We start from the raw sequence: 25,836 nt of genomic DNA on the forward strand, positions 1-25,836 counted from the left end.
GTACTCTCAAAAAATTAAATAGCTCGTCTTCATTATCTTTAAGAGATCGAGCATTCCAATTTACAATATTTAATGCTTTAAAATCCATTACTGAATTTTAAAGTCATGACAATATTATTTGCAAATTTTACTCCAGTTTGAATAGCATCAAACATGGAGTTAGATTTAAGCATATCAGAAATCATGTCAATTAATGATTTCTGTAAAAATTCCATTTTAGGGGCAGTAATGCTTCCTAAGTCAAAATTGTCAAAATTTCCGTTAGAACGTTGGTTAGTATTTTGATTTCTACCCGCTGCAATAGCAGCATAGGTAGCTCCATTAACTCGCTGAACATTGTTAGCAGCGAGGGGAGTAGGTACAGATGAAACATTTGAAGCAGGGGAGATATTTGTACCAACGGGTACGAATGTAGAATTTGTTCCTCGCTGACCGTTGTTAACAGCAGAGGAATTTGTACCTGGTCGGAAACGTGGAGCGTTTCCTACCTGACGGTTAGAACGAGATTGTAGGATCGCTTTGCGAGTCTTACATTCCCAAAAATTGGATTTGTGGTTTTCACCACAATTTGAACATTTAAATTTCTTAGGATCTTCCTTCACAAGACAGTCGTCCTTTGCGTGAGAGGAATCACCACAATTCATGCATTTAGCTGGCATGTAGCAATTTTTAGGAAGTTTCCTCCTGAGGTTTTGGAAATTTCCTCCAGTCTTCCTGAAGTGTTCCCACTTCACTCGGACATGGAGCATAAGGCTAGCTTTTTCTAAGGCCTTAAGGTTGTTTAGTTCACTAGACTTGAAGTGAAATAAATAAAAATCATTAGAAATCCCGTTGCGTGAATCGCCAGGACGGGATTTCATTTTCATTTTGATTACTTGGAGTGGCACAACTCCAAGTAATTTTGCCAGTTCATCTTTGATCTGATCCAGGGATTCACCACTGGGCAGTCCTTTCATGACAACCTTGAACACACGTTCAGTTTTGGTGTCGTAAGTAAAAAATTTGTGCTTCTTCTCAGTAAGATACTTGAGAAGACATTTAAATCCGTCCAAGGTTTCAGCCAATACACGGCATTCACCCCGACGTCCAATTTGTAGTGAAAACTTAACTTTCACGAAATTCAAAAGTTCCATGCGAAGAGCATGGAAATCGGTAGTGGTTATCACAATAGGGGGAATCTTTTCCTTCTTGGCATTAAGCCGGGAAAGTTTACTAGAATTTTTCTTGGATGATGGATCATTCTCATCATCCGTGAGCAAATCAAATTGATTACTCAAATTAATTTCATCAGAAGGGGGGTCAAGAGTTTTTTTTTTTTTTATTAATTACTTTATTTGTACAGGCTCAATCGAATAAACTTTACAGAGCCGAATTATCATTTTTGTTATACATATTGATTTCTTATATTTAATGTTAAAGGAGCTGGACCGGATACTCGCGGTTGTCTCGAGGTTAGTGGGGGGGATTCACAATTTTTTTTGATGGGAAAAGGGAGAGGGAGGTTTGAAATGTGGTTTACGATACAAATATTTAATTAATCCTAAAACATGAACTAATTTCTATTCATCTTGAAAACAAACATAAAAAAAACCCACACGTACAAAATACAAACTAAACACAAGGTTAATAAAACTTACAATCTAATGTTAATATTCTTAAAGTAAACATATATGAGTTTCATAAACTCCAGATCGCGTCTAGCCAAAATATCCCGAACTGGAACATTAGGTTGTCTACCTCGAGCCCGAAGGGAATCGTACAGTTCAGATCTGACTCCGCGATGCTCAGCACAAGACCAAATAATGTGATCTGCGTCCTGGTAACCATGTCCACATTCACAGAGATTGCTGTCCTTTAGCCCAACACGGAACAAGTGAGCGTTTAACGAATAGTGATTGGACATGAGGCGAGACATCATACGAATGAATTCTCGACCCACATCCAACCCCTTGAACCAAGAACTCTTCGACACCTTAGGGATGATCGAGAATAGCCATCGTCCCAAACTCCCTTCACTCCACTTATTCTGCCAGCTGACGAGTGACTGTTGACGATAAATGAAGAAAAATTCATCGTAGGCGATTTGTCGATCGTAAATATCGCCTTCCATAGCGCCCACCTTAGCAAGTGAGTCAGCCATCTCATTGCCCGGAATCGAGCAATGAGATGGGACCCATGCAAAGGTGATGACAAAAGATCTTAAAGATAAAGCACTTAAAAGCTCTCGTATTTTCATGAGAAAATACGAGGAGTGCTTTACCGGCCTCATAGAGCGAATAGCCTCGACAGAACTGAGACTATCCGTAAAAATAAAATAATGATCTGGTGCAAGTGAGGCGATCGTTTCTAGCGTATAATGTATTGCCGCCAGCTCAGCAACATATACGGAACAAGGAGCTTCAAGCATTCGAGAGGCGCTATGAAATTCGTTAAAAATACCAAAACCAGCGGACGACTCTATTAGTGATCCATCTGTGAAGAACGATCTTGCGGAATCAACTTGGCCAAACTTTGCAGCGTAAATTGACGGAACAATCATGGAACGATGATGTTCTGGGATCCCACGAATCTCCCGCGTCATAGATAAATCAAAACTAACTGAATTGCCGAAGTCGGAGAAGCATACACGATGAGGATTATGCTGTGAAGGGCTGACATCCTGTGTTATGTACACGTAGTACAATGACATAAAACGAGTTTGAGGGTTCAGCTCAAGAAGCTTTTCAAAGTTTTCGATTACGAGTGGGTTCATAACTTCGCAACGGGTGAGGAGCCTGAGGGACAATTCCGAAAACCGATCCGATAGTGGCAACATGCCCGCCAACACTTCTAGACTCATCGTATGAGTCGAGTGCATGCATCCTAACGCGATACGAAGACAACGATACTGGATACGTTCCAGTTTGATGATGTGAGTTTTTGCCGCCGACTGGAAACAAAAACTACCGTATTCTAAAACCGATAAAATCGTTGTCCGGTACAACGTTAGAAGATCTTGCGGATGGGCTCCCCACCACGTTCCGGTAATTGTTCGGAGAAAATTGATCCTTTGTTGGCATTTTCGTCTCAGATACTCAATGTGGGATCTCCAGGTGCATTTTGAATCGAACCAGACCCCAAGATATTTGAAGGACATAGAATGAGTGATCGGTTTACCCAAAAGTTGAAGCTTTGGTTGTGCTGGGCTATGCTTCCTAGAAAAAACGACCAACTCAGTTTTCTCCGTGGAGAATTCGATACCTAGCTGAATAGCCCAAGTAGACAAATTATCTAAGGTATCCTGTAAGGGTCCTTGCAGGTCGACCCCTTTGGGCCCTGTCATAGACACTACGCCGTCATCTGCAAGTTGTCTCAACGTGCAGTTGTCACTTAGACAATTGTCAATTTCTCTGACGTAGAAATTATACAAAAGGGGGCTTAAACATGAGCCCTGGGGGAGACCCATGTAACTAAATCGAGAAGCTGTAGAGTTTCCATGAGAAAAGCTCATATGTTTCTCTGACAGCAAATTGTACAAAAAGTTATTTATTAATGGAGAAAGGCCACAAGCGTGGAGTTTGTCTGAAAGGACTTAAACGGATACTGAATCAAAAGCCCCCTTGATATCCAAGAATACAGAAGCCATTTGCTCTTTATTAGCAAAAGCCAACTGAATTTCAGTGGAAAGCAACGCGAGACAGTCGTTCGTTCCCTTGCCCCTACGGAAACCAAATTGAGTATCTGAGAGTAGGTGGTTCGTCTCAACCCATTTGTCCAAGCGAAAAAGGATCATTTTCTCCAACAATTTTCGAATGCACGATAACATCGCGATGGGACGATACGAGTTATGATCTGAAGCGAGTTTTCCAGGCTTTTTAATGGCTATAACTCTCACTTGCCTCCAATCATCCGGAACAATATTGAGCTCCAGGAACTGACAAAACAAGTTCAACATGCGCCTCTTAGCGACGTCTGGGAGGTTCTTCAACAAGTTGAACTTGATTCTATCAGCCCCCGGAGCCGAATTGCCACACGAAAGGAGCGCGAGTGAGAGTTCCAGCATTGAAAAAGGCTGGCTGATCTCGTCTACAGAATTCGTCGTTTCGCGAGGAATCATCTGTGCCGGCACGGAATCAGGACATACTTTTCGCGCGAACTTGAGAATCCAACGATCTGAGTACTCCTCGCTCTCGTTGTTCGAAGACCGGTTACGCATCCTTCGCGCCGCGTTCCAAAGCGTATTCATCGACGTTTCGCGCGATAATCCGTCCACGAAATGCCGCCAGTATCCGCGTTTCTTGGCTTTGATGAGGCTCTTGAGTCCACGTTCAAGAGCCGAGTACGCTTCGAAATACACGGGTGTTCCACGTTTCCGGAAAAGCTTAAACGCGTCGGACTTTTTACGATAAACCTCAGTGCATTGGTGGTCCCACCAAGGGGAAGGAGGTTTCCTACGCAAAGACGTTCCTGGAACCGGCCGAGTTTGAGCTCGAAGCGCGCTGTCCAAGATCAGATTGGAGAGGAAGTTATATTCCTCCAACGGTGGAAGCCCTTCTACCGACGACACGGCTTCCTCTATCGCGGTCTTGAACGTTGGCCAATCGATATTACGAGTGAGGTCGTACGCGACGTTAACGGATTCCGACGGATTGAACCCACTGGCAATCGAAATTTTGATCGGCAAGTGATCACTACCGTGGGGATCCTGGATCACATTCCACGTGCAATCCAACGATAATGAGTTAGAGCAAAGTGTGAGGTCTAATTTACTTCCATTCGAAGATGGTCCAGCCAAACGTGTTACTTCTCCATTGTTAAGAATTGTCATATTGAAGTTATCACAGAGGTCATATATAAAAGTAGAACGGTTGTCATCATACAGTTCCCCCCAGCCTGTACCGTGGGAATTAAAATCTCCCATAATCAACCGTGGAGCAGGAAGTACTGAACATATATCTGAAAGTTGTTTTCGATTAACAACGGCTCTAGGAGGAATATAAACAGAAGCAATACAAAGGCTCTTACCTTTAATAATAGCCTGACATGCGACAACTTCAATACCTGTAAATTGTGGAAGATTCACTCTATAGAAAGAATGGCACTTTTTGATCCCCAAAAGTACCCCTCCTCCACGCGAATCCTCACGATCCAGTCGAATAATGTTAAAATCATAAAAAGGAAGATCTATATCTGAAGAGAGCCAAGTTTCACAAAGAGCAAATGCATCACGGGTCAAGAGTTTGCCCCTTTCTTTTGCGTTTAGGCGCCATGGCGGCAGTAAATTTTTATCCAAATCGACTTCCAAGCAGATTACTATAAGAATCTGAAGGATCGAAGAGGAATTTTCCAAATCGATATCCAAGAAGGATTACCTCGGGTAGGGTCCAAACAAGGATCGAAGAGGAATAAAGTTGAACAAGGTAGAAATTTTACAGGTTGAGCACCGAAAAGTGCTGTTTAAATTTGTTGTAGCTTTAGGTAGTAGTAACACTTCCTTCAGCAAAAAGCAAATAGATCCGCACGGAATAGACTCTACTCATTCTTGTGTCAAAAGGAGATGTCAAAATTAGAGTAAATAACATTTGTTCTGATGTTCTGATAACTTCTCTTTTGGCCAAACTGAGTGGTATTCAACTCAAAAATGAGTAGCCCCAGAATAGCGTGTAGGAGCTCGGCTAGGAGTTTGTGGAGTTTGGGTAAAAATGACAAATTTCCAGTAAAATAATCAATTAATCACGGCAGAAATCATCGTAATTTTAGGATATTTGACTCGGACTATTTAGAGTATTCGCGGCATATTAATAACACCACCCAAGTAACCATAGGCACGCCCCGTAACGTGGGTAGATCACCTTTTCGTGGTACGTTACACACTTAAAAATTTTCGCCGAGATTCCAACAGCCGAGTAGTTCTGCAATTAATTTTGCTGAGATTCAGTAAAACAATTGCCGAGACTCAGCTAACAAATATCATTACGCTGAGATATCAGCTAACAAACAGATGTTTTGCAGATATATCAGCAAAAGTAAATGCCGAGGTAATCGGCTGTTGGAGATTTTACCGAGCTAAATGAAGTGTGTACGGGATGTAAGATCTACCACCGATTCTTAGTCTTGACTACTTCAAACTAGGGGAACAGGATTTTTCAGTAATCAAAGGAGCACATCTTAGTCCTTGTTACTTTTTATGCCTTGTTGATAGTGATAAGTCCTCGGGTTGCTTGGACCGAGGATGATCTTGAAACAAGTAAAAAATGAGTTAGATAGTCTTCATCTATGTGATTCCTACCCAAGTAAGGGTTCTAATGCACGGTCACTATCGGTGTCATTCTTTAATTTTGTTGCTAAGGAATCCAATTTTGACTGACAAAGGGGCGCGCCTTTAGAGGGTGTTCCAGCATTCCGAACGATATAAATAGCGGGACCTTTCAATTAGAATCAATTCCTTGCGATGAAGGCAAGAATGACAACTGTATCAAAACCGAATACTTCATCATTTCTCAATAGAGATGAAGTAATACCAACAATCAATACGAAACTAACGATTTAAAATTGGCTCACTACTTGACTAGCCTATTGGTCCTAACCAAACGATTAACGTACCCCATTCTAGTCGAAATTCTAGTACTACTCAATGTTTGTTTTGATTCGCTATGAAAGTTTGACAGATAAAATGAGGGGTTAGTGAATTTTCCTATGTTTCGAGAGGTGAATCGATTAGCTTGGGACCGAAGAAAGTACCAGAGCTGAGTCAAAAAGTTGAGCACGTTATTTCGGAACCTTCTAGTCTTAGAGTTACCTCTATGGTGCTAGCATAGAGGTAACTCTAAGACCAGAAGGTTCCGAAGAAATGTGCTCAACTTTTGGCCCAGCTCTGGTACTCTCTTCGGTCCCAAGCTAAACCCCTCGAAACATTGGAAAATCCACTAACCCCTCATTTTATCTGTCAAACTTTCATAGCGAAACAAAACAAACATTGTGTAGTACTAGAATTTCGACTAGAATGGGATACGTTAATCGTTTGCTTGGGACCAATAGGCTAGTCAAGTAGTGAGCCAATTTAAAATCGTTAGTTTCGTATTGATTGTTGGTGCTAGTGTGCATGCAAAATAGGCTTGACGATGTTTTTTGAAGAATTTTCTTCTAAGAGTTATGTCTGTTTGTCTGTGGGTAAGTGATGTTAATAGTACGTTCAGACTACAGAGTTATAACATGTTATAGCGCTATCTTGATGGTGGTCTCTGTGTTGCAATTATTTGACAACCATTATAACATGTTATAACACTCCAATCTGGACAGCGTTTAAGGGGCGATAGTGTATTAAGATAGGGTATTGGAAACGAGTCTGAATTTATACTAATGCGTGCACACACTTATAGTTCTATAGAAAATAATGAGGTGTGTGCACGCATTAGTATAAATTCAGACTCGTTTCCAACACCCTATCTTAATACACTATCGCCCCATAACATCACTACAAACTAACCACACAACAATCAAACAAGAAGCTGTAGAAGGCAGAAGGGTGGAACCGGTTGGAACCAGCCAATAGACCGAATGGATCTCAATGTCCTATATCTGAATTTAGTCCCAGCCTCAAAACCGTTACAAAGAAGATATAACAAATTTTTGATTATCCAAGTATTGCTTCCCACATTACACATTACTTTGGCTCGATTAGCGATCAGACCGCCGAATACTTGCGTTCTTCACTCGTTTTCTTTCAAATTACCTTTTTTCCCTACGAGTGCTAATCAATTGACCATATGGCAGGACCTCGGAAGTAGAATTAATCTAGTCGTTTCCAATGCGTCAGACACTCCGCACTCCTATGCACAACCGCTACGTCTCTACCACTCAGCATATGGCCAAACCACAGCGACGGCACAACCAGATTGCATCGTGCATGGGACCAGTGTTGCGAAAATATCAAAAAATCAAATCTCACCAACGCCCAAGATCACGCTTGATTTTCGTAGACAAAAATCAACAAGCAAACTACTGCGGTTGATTTTGCAAGCTGTGATATCGCAGCTCGGAATATCATGCTAACTAAACTCACCAACTGCAAATCTCACCAAACTGTGGTGAGATTGATTTTAATGATTTTTGCTTTACACCCGAATGCAACCGCAACTTCCATAACAGCTTACAGCAGTCCCTTCGCATCTGCCATCGGTGAAGATTAAAAAGAGATAGCAAACTATGCTTTCTCTTTCTAAAAAAACGATGTGCAATGGAAACATTTTTGTGTCGAGTCAACTCTCAGCTTGATTTTTGCACGTTGTGGATAGTCTCGCAATATCAAAGGAGCTTGTAAAATCAATATCAAGCATGATATTTTGCTCCAATATCACGCGTTATATTGCGAGCGCATGAGAGCGGAAAAATATCAATTGATTTCTGATTTTGCCAACACTGCATGGGACACACAAGAACCCACTGAGCCAACCACCGGAACAATTCCTTTGAGCGCTTTTATCCGCAAAATTTGATTCCATTGCAATTCTACTTGCTTAAGAAAGTGTGAAATGAGCTGTATTAATGATTCGGTAGAAATGTATACGGAACTAAAGTCGACGTACACCCGTACACTCTATGTCGATTTGATCAAAGTAGGCTATGCTTCGTATATTTGAAAACCCAGAACTCGTGGCCATTCATTCCCAGGAGCTCCAATAGGTAAGTAATAATTTAGCTGCAAGCTACAGCGTTGGGGGATTCCCACTTGAACCAGGTGGAAATTCACAGTAACGTGACTCTCTGTGCAAATCAAAAGTCACGTCGACTCTCAGAATAACCCCCAGTGACTTTTGGAGTAAAATTTGACTTTTCTTGTCACTCTAAAAAATCCCCACATCCGATTTACGTGAAATATCACGTAACTGATCTGTATTTAGAAAATCTCAAATGTTAATAACTTTGACCTGTATTACACGTCATGGCCACTAAAAATGTTGGCGAAATCGACCGGTTATTCACGTAAACAGATTTAGTGCATTTGTGTTTGTGTGTTTGGGACTTTAATATTTTATTTAGATTTACGTGAGATTCTAGGAACGCAAAATAGTCAATAAGGCGTCACCAAGCGTGGTGGAAGGAAATTTCAAAAATTCAAAATTTCCCTACAGCTTGCTACAAATATTGGACGGTAATTTGAATCATTTAAATTAATTTATTTATGATTATATGTAGCCTTTTTCTAAATTTATAATTTCAGACGGTGGTGAAATTTACATATGCCCGATGAAATTGCATAATATTGACTGCTTCTTTATATGTAGAATTTCATTCAAAATTCACGTAAAAAATACGTGAAAAACATTTCAAACGAAACGGAATACCACGCAAAAGTTACCAGTTTTCCAGTAGTATTCACCTCGATTTCACGCAGCACGTGAAAATCAGGTCTTATTTACCTGAATAATTACGTAGATAATCGAAGCTGAGTTTTGATCGACTACGTGCAATTCCGGTAAAAGTTACATGAAAAATAGGGTGGACGAAAACCACCTATGTCTTCACGTAAATCGGACGTGACGATTTCTCAGAGTGTGGGACACATAAGCCAGAACGCGTATACTCTGAATAATTTTCACATTAATGCTACGTGAAAACATACGTAGATTTTTTCCATCGTACTTTTCACATAAGAGCTATGTGATTCTCATGTAGGGGTACTCATTTTATGAAACTTAACCGCCATAGGATTATCACATAGAAGTTACGTGTTTTGGTCGGTGACATTCATTGGATGATTCTAGTGTCAATATTTGACACTGTTTATACAAATATTTCCTTAATATGTAATAAATCTTCGCGGTATTATAAGTAATAATAGTAATATTCCTTTAATTTATTAAAATTTACTAAATAAACTACATCAGCATTTTTTTATTCGAAACGCAGCACAAATCTGGAAGATCATGAAGATGGGCCTAGATGCTTTTCTCCCTTGATGAAGAAACTGCTGGACAGCTTGACATCATTCTGTTGAGTACGATGAAACAGTCAGTTTGTTTTTGTCAAACAGAATCAAATAATCCATAATGTTGTACTTACATCTTGCCACATTCTTTAAAAAATACCGAAGCCCATTATTATGCTGCCATGATTTGCACCGCTCTGAGTGTACGTACCACTCTTTTGTTTACATGTGGACATCTCAAGCTTTACGTGAAACGCACATAGACTCAGTGTTATGTGAAAACGGTCGTCAAAATTTAACTTCTTGTCTGTCAGAAATAACCATGCTCGGATAGCAGGGTTAATCGATAACTTTCCATCTGTAAAATTTTAACCAAAAGTTAAAAAAAAAATCGCCAAATGGTTCAGAGCCTTAACCGACTGCTTCACCTCGGTAATCCAGCTCATTGAGTGTATAGCTGACTTCAAAATAGTGACCTAGCCACTAAGAGCAACCCTACCAGTCGTTTGTCATTTGCGGCACTATTTTACTTACGCACAGCGTTTTTAATTTGGCTTAATCACTCCTCTCCACACCGGTCGTTGTTATCAGAGTCATAATTTACGTTACCATTTTCCACACCGGCAAAACAAACTTTTGACGTTTATTCAAAATAGCAACCGTTTTTTTTTTCCTTTATTTAGGAGATTTTTAGCCGTAGGCTAGTGTTCATCTTCGCGCAACCGTCTGATGCGTTGCTACCGGGTTGCTAAATTTATGAACTCACTACTTCCCAAGGTGCGGATTGCTATTTCCCCCACCTGAATAGCAACCCCCGGTTCGCAAGTAGCGTTATGGTAGAGGTTGGTAAATGTGCCTTATTTACTCATTGGTACGGTTGCTCTAACAAGTGACCTGCTACCAGCCCTGTGATTCCCATTTTTGATTTGTGAAACCCGTAATAAGGGCCATCGCAATAGGCATTTCTTTCAAAATTAAATTCAATACCACCGACGTCTTTTTGCTTTAGTGAGGAATAATTGTAATTCTTGCGTTTCTGTGGATTCATGTTGAAAAATATGTAGTTATAGTAGGATTATGTTGCTGTTCATTTTTTATTGAACTTGCAGATCAGTGCTAGCATAATGGGGCCTGATCCTACTGTGACAGTACACACCAATGTACAACGTAAAGTAGTAATACTCGATAATAAATTAATCACTGATGTAAAACACAAGAATACTTCATTCCGAGAGTCGCTGCACGCAATGCTGTATAAAAAAAGCACAATCGTAACTAATATATGTTTATCGCTAGTTTCTATTGTGTAAAACTATGAATGTGTTTGTTAGTCATAGTCGCTAAAATGGGGATCTCCGTGAACCTTAAGTCTTCTTCTTTTTCTTGCTGTTCTTATCGCTTGGTGTGGTGGCCGTTTCGGACTTACGCTTCCCGGCAGCTGGCTTCTGTGCGCCACCGGTCGCTCCGGTTTTCTTTTTCTTCTCAAGCCGTTCCTTTTCTTCCAGCTCTTGATTTTCTCGCTCGATCAACGTAATCAGCGTGTTGCAGCGACGTTGCAGTTCCAGTGCCGTTCGCGACTTGAGGAACCAATCGAAGCGGAACTGCGGGGCGGATCGAACAGCCGTTCGAAGCTCTTCGTAGACGTTTTCCTTGTCGAAACCCAGCTTGTGCAGCATGCACACCAGGAAACGATCTTCCTCTTCGGTGTAGTTTTTGCCCTTGTTGTTGCCGTACGCGATGCGCAACTGGTGGAATGGTGCCCGGTAGCGACACATCTAGAAAGAGGAGGTATGAATAACTCAAGCACAGTACATCCACTGTTACAGTTAGTTTGGTCTTACCTTGCTGTCGAGTGCCTTCTTGATAGAAGCCCGACGCTGAATCTTCGCTTCGCCTCGCTCAATCTGCGCCATAAGCCGTTCTATGTCCTGCAGCTCATGGCAACGCTCCCAAAAGACTGCACTGTATTCCATTACCTCTTCCGGCGTCTTTCCCTCGACCTCCTTGGCAATGTTTTCAATGTCATCTCGGCCAAACTTTTCATTCGCCTTGATGAACTGATTGAAGTCACGCTTGTTCCAGTTGGTGAAGCCTAGCGTCAGTAGAGATTCCTTCTCGACCATTTCATCATCGCTCAACGGGTCCGCTTCGTCGATCTTACGTTGCTCTTCCCGTTGAACCTTGTTTGCCTCTGGACCTAGGTCCGGATTCTTCGGAACCTTATAGTTGACAGTTTTGCGATAGTGATAGATTTCCTGATCCAACAGCTCGAACAATCTCGGCGGGAAGAACTGGAAGTCCTGTACGATCGGTTGCTTCGGAGGACGGGGAGCTTTGGGAGCTTTCGGTTCGGCTACACGAAGTGCCTCCTTGAAGTAAGCGTCCACGGCGTAGTTGGCTTTACGTTCGCGCTTTGGTGGTTCGATCCAGGATCCCAAGGCGTGCAGTTTCTGCTTTTCGCGATAATCTTCACCTTCGAACTGGTAGACCGAACGGTTTTCGGGATTTTCTGTATCCAGGGTGAAACTGCGCAGTGATGTTTCACCCATTTTGTCCAGTTTAGCTGCAGTTTCTGCGGTTTTCTCTTCGCCCTTCTGCAGAATGCGATCGATATCTTCGTCCGTGATTTCCGAATCCTTGGACTGGAACACGTGATTAGCTCCGAAGCGAATGATATTTAACATTTCGTCTTTGTTCAGCTGATTGGTTTTGTTATCAACGAGTCGACCCTGCTGGATGACCAATTTGTCCAGTTTCAGCTTGATTTCCGCCCGTTCGACAATCTTCTCCTCGACGGTATTTTCGGTGATGAGCCGGAATACACGTACCTGCTTCTTCTGACCAATACGATGGGCGCGGTCCATAGCCTGCAAATCCATTTGAGGGTTCCAGTCGGAATCGTAAATGATGACAACGTCGGCCGTAGCCAAATTGATACCCAATCCACCGGCACGGGTCGACAGCATGAAGATGAACTTCGTACTATTCTCCGCATTGTAGTCGTCAATCATCTTTGTACGTTCTTCATGTGGCGTTTGACCATCTAGACGGCAGTACTGATAGCCACGCCAGTAGCAGTAATCCTCCAAAATGTCCAACATGCGGGTCATTTGACTGAAAACCAGCACTCGAGAGCCTTGCGCTTGCAACTTTAGAAGCAATTTATCCATAACAACCATCTTTCCACTGTTTTCCAACAGATGATAATCGGTCGTATAGGGTGGTCCCGGCTCGGCTCCGTCAAACAGATATGGGTGGTTGGTACATTTCCTCAGCTGCATCAGAATATTCTGCAGACGCATCTTCTCCATTTTGCCTGCTCCGTTGACGATGTCAATGTCCTTCATCAGAATTTTCGTGTACCACTCGCGTTGCATTTTGGACAAACCTACAAAGATCTTCACCTCCTTCTTCGGCAATAGTCGCTTCTCGACTTCCGACTTCAATCGACGTAGCAGGAAAGGTTTCAAAATAGCATGCAAACGCTCAATCAACTTGTTATCACCGATGCACTCGTTCGCATCGAACCACGAGTCAAAGTCGTCTGCACTATTGAAAATGTCCGGCAACAGGAAGTTCAATAGTGCCCAAAGTTCATGCAAATTATTCTGCAGCGGTGTTCCCGTCAGCAACAAACGATTGGCCGTTTTGAACTCTCGCAAAATTTCCGACAGTTTGGATTTTTCGTTCTTAATACGATGTGCCTCGTCGATCACCATGTATCTCCAATTAAACTTCTTGAATACGGCCTTCTCTCGGATGCACATCTCGTACGAGGTGATACAAACGTCCCACTCTCCGGGCATCAGCACATCCCGGATGAACGCATTTCTCGTTTCCTGGTCACCGATCAAGCACACCGCCTTCAACGAAGGACACCAACGAGCAAACTCGTTCACCCAATTCTGCAACGTCGACTTCGGCACGATTACAATATGCGGTCCTGGGTTGTTTCGGAAATTCTTCAAATAACCCAACAACGAGATCGTCTGCAATGTCTTTCCCAACCCCATCTCATCGGCCAAGATTCCGTTGATACCATTTTCATACAACGAAATCATCCAGTTCAAACCTCGAACCTGATAGTCTCGCATCTCCCCAGCCTTGATGTACAGCGGCGAAGCTTCAAACCGGAACACCGTTTTTGCTTTGACATTCGTTTCCGCCAACAGTTCCTCATCCTCCTCCTGTTCTGTTTTCCGATGACGATGACTGCAATATTTACAAACAAAATATTCTGTTAAAAACCTAACCTCAACCAAAAACAAATCCCAAACACTCACTCTCCCGGATCTCCACTGGCGTCCGCACCTGCGGTAGTGGTGGCGACGGGCGCCTTCTCACTCTTTTTCGGTTTGCTCTTCACCTTGGCCGGCGGGCTGCCCGTTCCCTTCGACGGGGCAGCTTGCATGAAATGAGCGAAGATTTCCGTCTGCTTTAGCAGAAACTCGAATCGCTTTCCACGGTCCGTTTCCAACGTAGCATCGTAATCCGGCTCCTTGGTATGCGACGACGTCGTATCCGAGGTGGATTCATTCTACAAAACAGAAAATCAGCTGTCATTTTGACCACTCACATCACAAAGCTGCTCTATAACTACGATGCGATGCGGCGGGCGTCCTTTCTCTCTCATCATTCGACCGAAAAATTTCGTGACTTTCATCCATAAATTTCCCTGATTAACTCACCGAATTTTCATTGGTATCTCCCGTCTCGACGGGCTCCTCTTCCTTGGACATGATTTCCGGCAACTATCGACTTATTTGCAGCAGATTTTTACGGTAAAACTGCAAATTTTCACCACTTACAAAAAACGACAGGCACAGCGCTAGTAAAAGAGCGGCGACTTTGTTTGAGTTTGCACAGTTAACACCAAAAGAAAAATGGATGCCAAAATGCGATGACAGATTGTATCGGTACTACCAACTGCGCCGTATTGAAGGCTTGCGATATTGACAGCCGCGGTCTCCGCGGTGACATTAGAGTCAGCTGAGTATTATTTGAGCGCGAAAGCCAGCCAAAGCAAACTGTGGAGACTTTTTTGAAATTATTACACGACAACAGCAATATACGCAAAACTGAATTGAAAAGACTCCATGTTGACTATACACGGAGATGAAAAACAACCCAAAATTAAGTACTTTTCCCTCAATTCCGGGGTTCAGCCCAATAACCCAAATTTGAGTAAATCGCATATAGTAGTTTCCATTTAACACCAGCAAAAAAATTACCTACTCTTAAGTGTATTCTACCCAAAATTAAGTTTAATTCACGCAAATTTAAGAATATGTAATTTACTCACAAGTAACTTATTGGGCTGAACTATATCGCTGGGTCGAATCTCTCGTTCCTTTTTTGACAACAATAACGAGTGCAAGTGAGAGGCTGAAGTCAATATTAAGTAAAAAGAACTCAAATTTTGGGTAGTATTTTTTCTCCGTGTAGAGTACACAACCATTTTTTATTTAAAATCCAGCATTATTGACCAATGCACGGAATGAACTACATGAAAAAATTTGACGTTTGAGCGGTGCCGTGTTTACTAAAAATAAACACATGAATAATAGTCGCGTAACATTTAAAAACGGCCTATCAACTTATGTACACAAACCTTGTTAGATATTTTTCGCGCGAATCGAAGTACGCTCATGCAAACCAACAGCACCATCGGGTAGGGTGAATTCTCCCCTTTCCGATAGTGGTTTGGTTTGCGTGGGTGTTCTTCGGTTCGTGACAAAAGGGCCTAACAAGTTGTTTATAAAAGTTCACAGAAACGAATTTTTTTTTCATTAAAATCAAAAATATAAAGGTTCATTCTATAAACATATTAATCATTCAAAGTAAATTGAAGACATGTTTGCATCAACAATGTGTATTTTTTTATTAAATTCAAAAGCATGTTTATTTCAACAATATATGATTTGAGTAAACTATTTTTAGCGTGTCATGCCTTCACATTTTCTCTTGCTTACATTCGGCAGAATTTAGCTCCTGCTATTCCTCGGAACTCAACCGAAAACGACCCGCAAGCAGCGAAACCGAAGTCATCGATCAGGAAACCCATCTAGGCAATCATCCAAATAATGTTCCAGCTCGACAAAACCAGCGGAGCCCGAGGCGAAACCCCACAATTCAACGTCACTCCATCGTTTCGCCGATCGTCATTTGACCCTCCCCCATCACATCGAAAAAAAAAACGAAAACCCGAAATGGATTCTGAATCTATTCCGGTTCCTCCCCCTTCCCCGTAGAAAGAAGCCAATACCGTGGAGGCACCATATTTGATCCCGGACCGGGATGCCACTACCTACCGGCCACCCTCAATCGACTCCGAAAACTGGCTGGAATTTAGATGCACAGTCTGCAGATATTTTTTCGAATTATTTTGTTTTATAGCGCATTCAAATACCTTCTAAAATAATTTAAAAGTATGTATGTTTGTTTTAAAAATGAACAGTATGTTTAAAATAAACATAATTATTTTTGTTCCCATATTTGTCAAATCATACAAAAATATTTAAGTTTATTTTCAACACGAATATTTTTAAAATAAACGTAGCATTATTTTTATTTTAAACATCGATATCACATGACGTTTACGGAATACGTTTGAAATGAACCTATTTTATTTTTGTGGCCAGAACAAACAGAGTTTACGTTTAAATTTACCTCAAATATGTTTGTTTCGACAATAGATTTTTCTGCGTGTTCATAGGACCTTTTCTAAAGCTACGCGAGTATTACATCATGTGTTCATTTTAAGTAAACACGGCATGGCCCAAAGTCAAATTTTTTCGTGATTTCATGCCGCATTGGTCAATTGTGCCGGATTATACCGAGCTGAAAGTCCAGCAATCCATCCAGTAAAATATTTTTGCTGCACAGCAAAAAAAATGTAATGTCGCCCGAATAGAAATTGTAATGTAGGAAACATCAGCAGACATCTTCAATACATTAAATTTTAACGTGTATTGCTGTAACCTTAATGTATTCAGACTTCAGTGTGACGTCCAAGTACATAAAAATACATTAGCCTCAAACGTTACATCAGAATCAAACGTCTTGACGATGTAAAATTTGACATCAGAATACATCCAATGACAACAGAACCTAACGTTACATTAGAATCAAACATCATCACGATGTAATTTGTTGCACGCATAAAACATCAGAATACATCCAATGACAACAGAACCAAACGTTACATTAGAATCAAAGTTCATCACGATGTAAATTGTTGTCCCTCGGTCTCTCGCCGCATGCAAAGTTTGTTTTGTCCTGAGTCAGCACTACACGGCGAATGAGAACGACCCAAATTTGAGGTTAGTTCACTCATAAATCGCAAAAAGTGCAGGAACTCAGTTTTGAATAAATTTCCCTCATGTTCCGAATATGAGAAAAGCAAAGATTGGATTCTCGTAAATTTTCCTTATTTTAGGGCAGATTTTTGAGGTTTTCCACAGGAAAACATGCGGCAAATTTACTCATCCTGCACTTTTTCGATATTGAGTACACTGTACTCAAATTTGCGTTGATCTCATTGGCCGTGTACAGTTTTTTTTCGCAGTGGCCTGTAATTTACTGATTACCAATTCACGATATATTCCACGTAAAGTTGAGCGATAATACAAAACCATTAATGGACCTTACTGACTACCATAACCATTATTATTAATGTTCTCAAATCATAAGTAAAAACGTTCTTATATAGTTCTCTTTCTGAAAATGTACACTGAAACAAATCGACATGTACCGTTTATTGGATCCATCTTATAACATACCAATGTCAGCAGATTTATTCATTCTATGTGATGATTGATAGACTCCATTGGATTATCACTTAAAAACTATGACTGCGATATGGAATAATTTCTATCGTAATTTCACATACTTAGTACTTGATAATACTTTGCTTCGAACGTGGTTAGCGATAGGTAAGATGTATATGAATATTGTCTGATATATTTCATGGTGAACTAGGGGCATCCCACTCTAAACTATAGATCTAGTATCAATTAAGTATTTCAAAGTATCTGATAAGTATTCTTAAGTCTTTTTAAGTATTTTTAAGTATGTTATGTTTTTGATTTTTTAAATCGTAGTGAGCGGTTACTAATGTAATTGTTTGTTGTTGTATATTCCGTTACGTTTAATCACGTACTATTGATGCTAGTTTCAATCTGTTTTAAAATTAAGGAAGTAGTGTAATCATGTGTATGAGTAAGTATTTTAATTCTACTTATGAAACATTTCATCAAAGACCAGTTTTCTTTCAGCAAACCAGTTAATTATTTATAATTTCGAACTGGCTGTTCAGTAAGGTTTCAAAGTTTGGAGTTCTATAACTTAGCTGTAGGCTAATGGTGCGGGTGTCGTTGGCCTTTCTAACCAACCAGTCTGAACCGCAAGCTGTATGAGTATGAAATTCTTGACTTTATGCTGGTCAAGAATGCTAGGACTACGCTGGTTATTTACCAGAGAACAATAGCAATACAATGAAGTGTAACTGCTAGCAAGTTGTTGGGTTGGTTGACTAGAAATTGAAGTGATTGCAATTGCCACTGGTGGTCGTATCGTGCTGCGTTTTGAGAAACTTACATCTGTAAAGATGAGTTACGACGGACTGATGAGGAAGCTGAGTGAGTATCCTGATAGTAACCGAAGGCTTTATATGAAATTAACATGAATTTCTCACTTTTAGGCTTCGAAACCAATAAGTATAACAAGGAAAAATTCATTTATTCTGAAATATCAATTTATTTCAAATAATTGATGTACCAAATACAACGATTTAGTTCAAACCCGCTATTTATTTGTTTCCATTTCGTGTAAAAAAATCCTAAGATAAAATATATGAATTTATTTCAAACTATTCCCCAAACAAATGCCAAACTATTCTTCAAAATATCCCCATATTTATGTCTTAATACGTAACAACCGTTTCTGATGAATGATGGAATTAATTAGAGAGCGGTTCCGAAATTAACACCAAGCGAATATGTTGGTATGATCATGTCCAGCCTTAATAATAATAAGTCTTAAGCATTGAAGGTTCCAAATCCGAGGAAATGTGATTAACTTCTACAATAAACTCATTCGGCTCTAATCTAGGAGATGTGGCTTTCCGGATGTTATACGTGCGGATGGTGCGGAAATCTTTCAAAACTTCTTATTCAGCTTCAATCAACGTAAATGCCTGAAGCTATCGTCCGTTGGATCAAGATCCTGTTGGACAAAAAATATGTTTTTATGGAGAGATGGTTTGGGATAGAAAAATTTGTTTAGAGGATTTGCTTCCACACTTTGTTCCACACGCAGTTTATTCCATAGTAACTTTCCAAATAGTTCCTTATTCTCCCTTTGAATGACAGATAAATCGGTTTGGCAATGTAATATTCCTTGAATCGAAATTGCTCTTCCTCGATCCCTACAAAAAAGGAATACATTTCACAATTATAGTTGATTTTTCTAAACACGCATACACCAAATCCCAGATGACAGCGGGTAAATTATCGAAAGAAATCTCTCTAGCAACGGTGGTAACAAACTAGCGCTAAATATTTCTTAAGTATTTTTAAGTATTTTCAGGTATCTTAGATATCAGTAAGAGCTTCCTAAGTATAATGCGAGAAATACAAAGTTTAGAGTGGGATGCCCCTAGATGGTGAAAAACTGTTGATATGTCATGGGTGCGAACAGACATATAGAAACTAATGGAAAATCATATAAGTTGCACTATGAGAAAATTCAGTAATATATACCTGTTTTCTTGATGAATATTGCTCACTAAAAGATATATCGTATAAGATATTTATGTTTATTTTATTGGAGTTGCTTTTAACGATTTTTGACGTTTGTTGATATGTTGCGTGTAAACAGACATGTAGCAACTATTGGACAGTCATTTAACTTTGCAGGATAGGAAAACATGTATATCTCATTGTAATAGCTTCCTTTGATGTTTGACGTTTAAAGATTGTAAACAGATCTATACCAATCATTATATAGTCATAGAGATTTGCCTTTTAAGAAATCCAACAACAAACATTTGTTTTAGCATGTTTTTCTGGGATGAATATCGCTTCCAATAAAATACATCTTACATGATTGTTCTTCATATATTCTTGAAACAATTTTCAACGATGTTATCGTACACTCATTAAAATGATTAGTCGAACTAAATATAGCTAACAACAATGATACTGTATTGAATAATCCTTCTTTGATATTGTTCCATAAGATAAGGTGTTCCGAAAAAGAATGTATTGAGATTGAAAAAAAAATATTCTACTGCAATATTTACTTTGCTTTTTCTTTTTTTTTTTTTTTTAACTCTTTATTTGTTCCAAATTCAAAATAAATTACATTTCATTTTAACCTAGGAGCTCCAGTTACTGCAGTAACGTACCAGCCTTAATTGTTATGATATATATCTAAGTGTTTTTACATTGTTCATGTCTTGGCAATTCAGTATTTTAAACAGGTTTTTTTAACCTGCATGTCAGTATAACAATTGATATCTTAAAACTAAAAACTAAAACTAAATCTTATCTAAGTATAAAGTAATTAATCGTTGCAATTGAGGATTGCAACGATTTTGCCTGAAATTATTAATTATTTTATTGGACATTTGTGCTAAAGTCTCAACATTCGAAATTCTATGTACTTCGGTTGTACTGTACCAGGGAGGCAACTTCAAAATCATTTTCAGAATTTTGTTCTGAATCCTTTGAAGTGCTTTTTTCCTGGTAGTGCAGCAACTAGACCATATTGGCACAGCGTAAAGCATGGCCGGTCTAAAAACTTGTTTAAATATTAGAAGTTTATTCGTCAGGCAAAGTTTGGATTTCCTGTTTATAAGAGGATACAAACATTTTATATATTTGTTACATTTTGCTTGAATGCCCTCAATGTGATCTTTAAAAGTTAATTTTTGGTCAAGTATTAATCCAAGATATTTCACTTGGTTTGACCAGGAAATTGGAACTCCGTTCATAGTGACTATGTGACTACTACTAGGTTTCAAAAAGGAAGCCCTGGGCTTATGTGGAAATATTATAAGTTGAGTTTTGGAAGCGTTGGGAGAAATCTTCCATTTTTGTAAATAAGAAGAGAAAATATCTAAACTTTTCTGAAGTCTGCTGCAAATAACACGAAGACTTCTTCCTTTAGCGGAAATGCCTGTGTCATCAGCGAACAAAGATTTGTGGCAACCCTGAGGCAAATCAGGGAGGTCCGAAGTGAAAATGTTATACAATATAGGCCCAAGAATGCTACCCTGAGGAACTCCTGCCCTAACAGGTAGTCGATAAGATTTGGAATTTTGATAATTTACTTGAAGAGTTCTGTCAGTTAAATAATTTTGAACTAATTTCATAATGTAAAGTGGAAAATTAAACTTTTTCAATTTAGCAATCAAACCTTCATGCCAAACACTGTCGAATGCTTTTTCTATGTCTAGAAGAGCAACTCCAGTTGAGTGGCCTTCAGATTTGTTTGAACGAATTAAATTGTTAACTCTTAAGAGTTGATGAGTAGTTGAATGCCCATGACGAAATCCAAACTGCTCATCTGCAAAAATTGAGTTCGTATTGATGTGAAGCATCATTCTATTCAAAATTATCTTTTCAAAAAGTTTACTTATTGAAGAAAGCAAACTTATTGGACGGTAGCTAGAAGCTTCAGCTGGATTTTTATCCGGCTTCAAAATTGGAACAACTTTTGCATTTTTCCATTTATCAGGAAAGTATGCCAAATGGAAACATCTGTTAAATAATTTTACCAAGAAAGACAAGGTACTCTCTGGGAGTTTTTTGATGAGGATATAGAAAATTCCATCATCACCTGGAGCTTTCATATTTTGAAAATTTTTAGTTATAGACCTTACTTCGTCCAAATCAGTCCCCCAGGAATCATCAAAAATATTTTCCCGAGAGAAAATATTCAGAAAATCCCGAGCAACCTGATTCTCAATAGGACTAGTAAGACCCAAACTGAAATTATGGGAACTCTCGAATTGCTTAGCAAGTTTCTGAGCTTTTTCCAAATTTGTGATCAAAATTTTACCACCTTCTTTAAGCGCTGGAATAGGCTTTTGAGGTTTTTTCAAAATTTTTGTGAGTTTCCAAAAGGGTTTGGAACTCGGGTCTAATTTAGAAATATTATTTTCAAAAGTTTTGTTCCTCAGGACAGAGAGTCGCTTTTTAATTTGTTTTTGCAAATCCCGCCAGATAACTTTCATGGCAGGATCGCGTGTTCTTTGATATTGTCTCCTACGGACATTTTTAAGACGGATCAAGAGCTGAAGATCATCGTCTATTATAATTGAATCGAATTTAACCTCGCATTTTGGTACTGAGGCAGCTCTTGCTTCAACTATAGAAGTAGTCAGAGATTCAAGAGCATAATTAATTTCATCTTTGGTTTGCAAAGGAATGTTTGGATCGAAGTTATATTCCATAAATGTTCGATACTGCTCCCAATCAGCTCTATGGTAATTGAAAGTAGAACTGTTGGGATTACAAATTATTTCTTGGGATATTTCAAAAGTTACTGGAAGGTGATCAGAACCGAAGTCAGCATGGGTAACCAATTGGCTACAAAGTTGACATGAATCAGTTAAGACCAAATCAATAGTGGAGGGATTTCTTGCAGAAGAAAAGCATGTTGGGCTGTTTGGATATTGAATAGTGTAATAACCTGCAGAACAATCATCAAACAGAATATTACCATTGGAATTGCTTTGAGCATTATTCCATGAGCGGTGTTTTGCATTAAAATCACCAATAATGAAGAATTTAGACCTATGACGGGTAAGTTTCTGGAGGTCACCCTTGAGAAAATTCTTTTGCTGGCCTACGCATTGGAATGGCAAATAGGCAGCTATAAACGTAAGTTGTCCAAATTTTGTTTCAACAGAAACTCCCAAAGTTTCAAAAACTTTGGTTTCAAATGAAGAAAGAATGTTATGTTTGATTCGTCTATGAATAATGATGGCAACGCCACCACAGGGTCCATCAAGACGATCATTTCTATAAATCAAGTAATTTGCGTCCATCTTAACCTTATGGGCAGGTTTAAGGAACGTTTCAGTTATAACGGCAATATGCACGTTATGAACTCTCAAAAAGTTAAATAGCTCGTCTTCATTATCTTTAAGAGATCGAGCATTCCAATTTACAATATTTAATGCTTTAAAATCCATTACTGAATTTTAAAGTCATGACAATATTATTTGCAAATTTTACTCCAGTTTGAATAGCATCAAACATGGAGTTAGATTTAAGCATATCAGAAATCATTTCAATTAATGAATTCTGTAAAAATTCCATTTTGGGGGCAGTAATGCTTCCTAAGTCAAAATTGTCAAAATTTCCGTTAGAACGTTGGTTAGTATTTTGATTTCTACCCGCTGCAATAGCAGCATAGGTAGCTCCATTAACTCGCTGAACATTGTTAGCAGCGAGGGGAGTAGGTACAGATGAAACATTTGAAGCAGGGGTGATATTTGTACCTACGGGTACGAATGTAGAATTTGTTCCTCGCTGACCGTTGTTAACAGCAGAGGAATTTGTACCTGGTTGGTAGAGGAGATGAAGCAGTACCCCGTCACACACGGCAAAAGTGTGAAAAATTCTGTAGATTTCGTACAACAGCTAGAAGGATGCAAGGTAAGACGAGGTGAGATCTTGGTATCGTTTGACGTTGCGTCACTATTTCCAAGCGTACCAATCGCCGACGCCTTGAGAAGCCTGCGCCGACATTTAGAACGTAGTCGGGCGCCACACCATCACATTCAGGCCTACCTTCTAGTGGCTGAGGTGTGTATGAATCAGAATTTTTTCACATTTAGAGGGAAGTTCTATAGGCAAACGTTTGGTCTTAGTATGGGTAGCAAACTTTCACCCCTTCTGGCGAACGTCTTCATGAGCGACTTTGAGGTAGATGCTGAAAAGCAAAAGTTTTTCCCTCGAGTCTGGCGGCGCTATGTTGATGATATCTTCGCACCGGTGAAGGAACGCTACCTAGAGCAGACACTGAACATGCTGAACTCCCGCCACAGCTCAATTAAGTTCACAGTAGAAAGAGAAGTGGATGGAAAATTGCCCTTTCTAGATTTGATGGTCACCAGAAAGGAGGACGACACGTTGAAATTCGGTATTTACCGAAAACCGACATCCACTGATCGATACATCACCTCGGACTCCAATCACTTCGGCGCTCAAAAGCAAGCCGCCTTCCACTCTATGGCACACCGTCTCTATAATGTACCTATGGAGGAAGAAGAGTTCGCTGAAGAAAAGGAACGTATCTACAAGGCGGCGGAAGTAAATGGATACGAAAAGGAGTTCACCAGCAAAATTTTACAAAAACACAAACGCAAGAAACGCCTACAGAACATAACCACACTACAGCCGGAGAGGGATGAAGCTAAGAGGATTAGCCTACCATTTTATCCAAAAGTCACAAACCCAATCAAAAACACACTCAAACGTCAAGGACTACACATAGTACACAAAAGCGACAACACTCTACGCGACCTGTTGTGTAACCTTAAGGACAAGATTCCGGCGGATGAGCAGTCTGGAATTTACCGAATTCCCTGCCAGGATTGTCCCTCGGTGTACATCGGACAAACTCGTCGCAAAGTAAAAGTTCGCCTTAAAGAACACAAAAATGCTGTCGACAACAATAAATCAAACGATTCAGCTGTGGCGGCGCACACGACGGCCTCCAATCATCAAATTGATTGGAAAAGTGCGAAGCTCATCAAAACAGTACGAAAACCCTCACACCTCAATGCATGGGAATCAATGCATATCAACAACACACAAGAACCACTGATGAATGAAGATGATCCTCCCATCACATCATCTTTGTTCAACTTGACGAAGCTGAAAATACAGTAACAACTCTCTTCTCTGGACGTCTACACAACAGCGTAGCTATCCTATTGTAACCAGTCGGACATTGTCCCGTAGATGGGCAGCATCGCGCCCGAAACCGGTCGACAGAAAGGTAATTTTTAATCCGTTTTAAATTTTGTAAGAACGATAAGTGTTGTGTCTTGTCTCGCGTCGCGTGTTATGTGTGTCGTGGAGTTCTTACGTTAGCACAAAAACAACATAAAAAGTGAATTTGTACCTGTTCGGAAACGTGTCCCTTAGAACGAGATTGTAGGATCGCTTTGCGAGTCTTACATTGCCAAAAATTGGATTTGTGGTTTTCACCACAATTTGAACATTTAAATTTCTTAGGATCTTCCTTCACAGGACAGTCGTCCTTTGCGTGAGAGGAATCACCACAATTCATGCATTTAGCTGGCATGTAGCAATTTCTAGTTCCGTGACCCCATCCCTGGCACTTACGGCACTGAGTGAGGTTTTGGAAATTTCCTCCAGTCTTCCTGAAGTGTTCCCACTTCACTCGGACATGGAGCATAAGGCTAGCTTTTTCTAAGGCCTTAAGGTTGTTTAGTTCACTAGATTTGAAGTGAACTAAATAAAAATCATTAGAAATCCCGTTGCGCGAATCGCCAGGACGGGATTTCATTTTCATTTTGATTACTTGGAGTGGAACAACTCCAAGTAATTTTGCCAGTTCATCTTTGATCTGATCCAGGGATTCACCACTGGGCAGTCCTTTCATGACAACCTTGAACACACGTTTAGTTTTGGTGTTGTAAGTAAAAAATTTGTGCTTCTTCTCAGTAAGATACTTGAGAAGACATTTAAATCCGTCCAAGGTTTCAGCCAATACACGGCATTCACCCCGACGTCCAATTTGTAGTGAAAACTTAACTTTCACGAAATTCAAAAGTTCCATGCGAAGAGCATGGAAATCGCTAGTGGTTATCACAATAGGGGGAATCTTTTCCTTCTTGGCATTAAGCCGGGAAAGTTTACTAGAATTTTTCTTGGATGATGGAT

At 39.9% G+C, this 25,836-nt stretch overlaps 1 protein-coding gene across 1 annotated transcript; it reads right to left on the reverse strand.

Moving 5' to 3' along the window:
• Positions 1 to 11,190: 11,190 nt before the first annotated feature.
• On the reverse strand, positions 11,191 to 14,747 carry Iswi (Imitation SWI). The gene is made up of 4 exons (XM_065235728.1): positions 14,596 to 14,747; positions 14,191 to 14,444; positions 11,749 to 14,119; positions 11,191 to 11,682 (listed from the first exon to the last, which is right to left on the reverse strand). Exons 1-4 carry the CDS (start codon positions 14,644 to 14,646, stop codon positions 11,272 to 11,274), a joined length of 3,087 nt encoding a protein of 1,028 aa, XP_065091800.1. The 5' UTR covers positions 14,647 to 14,747; the 3' UTR covers positions 11,191 to 11,271.
• Between the last annotated feature and the right edge of the window lie 11,089 nt (positions 14,748 to 25,836).

This window comes from Ochlerotatus camptorhynchus, unplaced genomic scaffold (genome assembly GCF_037179485.1).
Source record: "Ochlerotatus camptorhynchus isolate MF236.1 unplaced genomic scaffold, CSIRO-AGI_Acam_v1.1 ptg000503l, whole genome shotgun sequence".
In the NCBI taxonomy this organism is placed as follows: Eukaryota; Metazoa; Arthropoda; class Insecta; order Diptera; family Culicidae; genus Ochlerotatus; species Ochlerotatus camptorhynchus.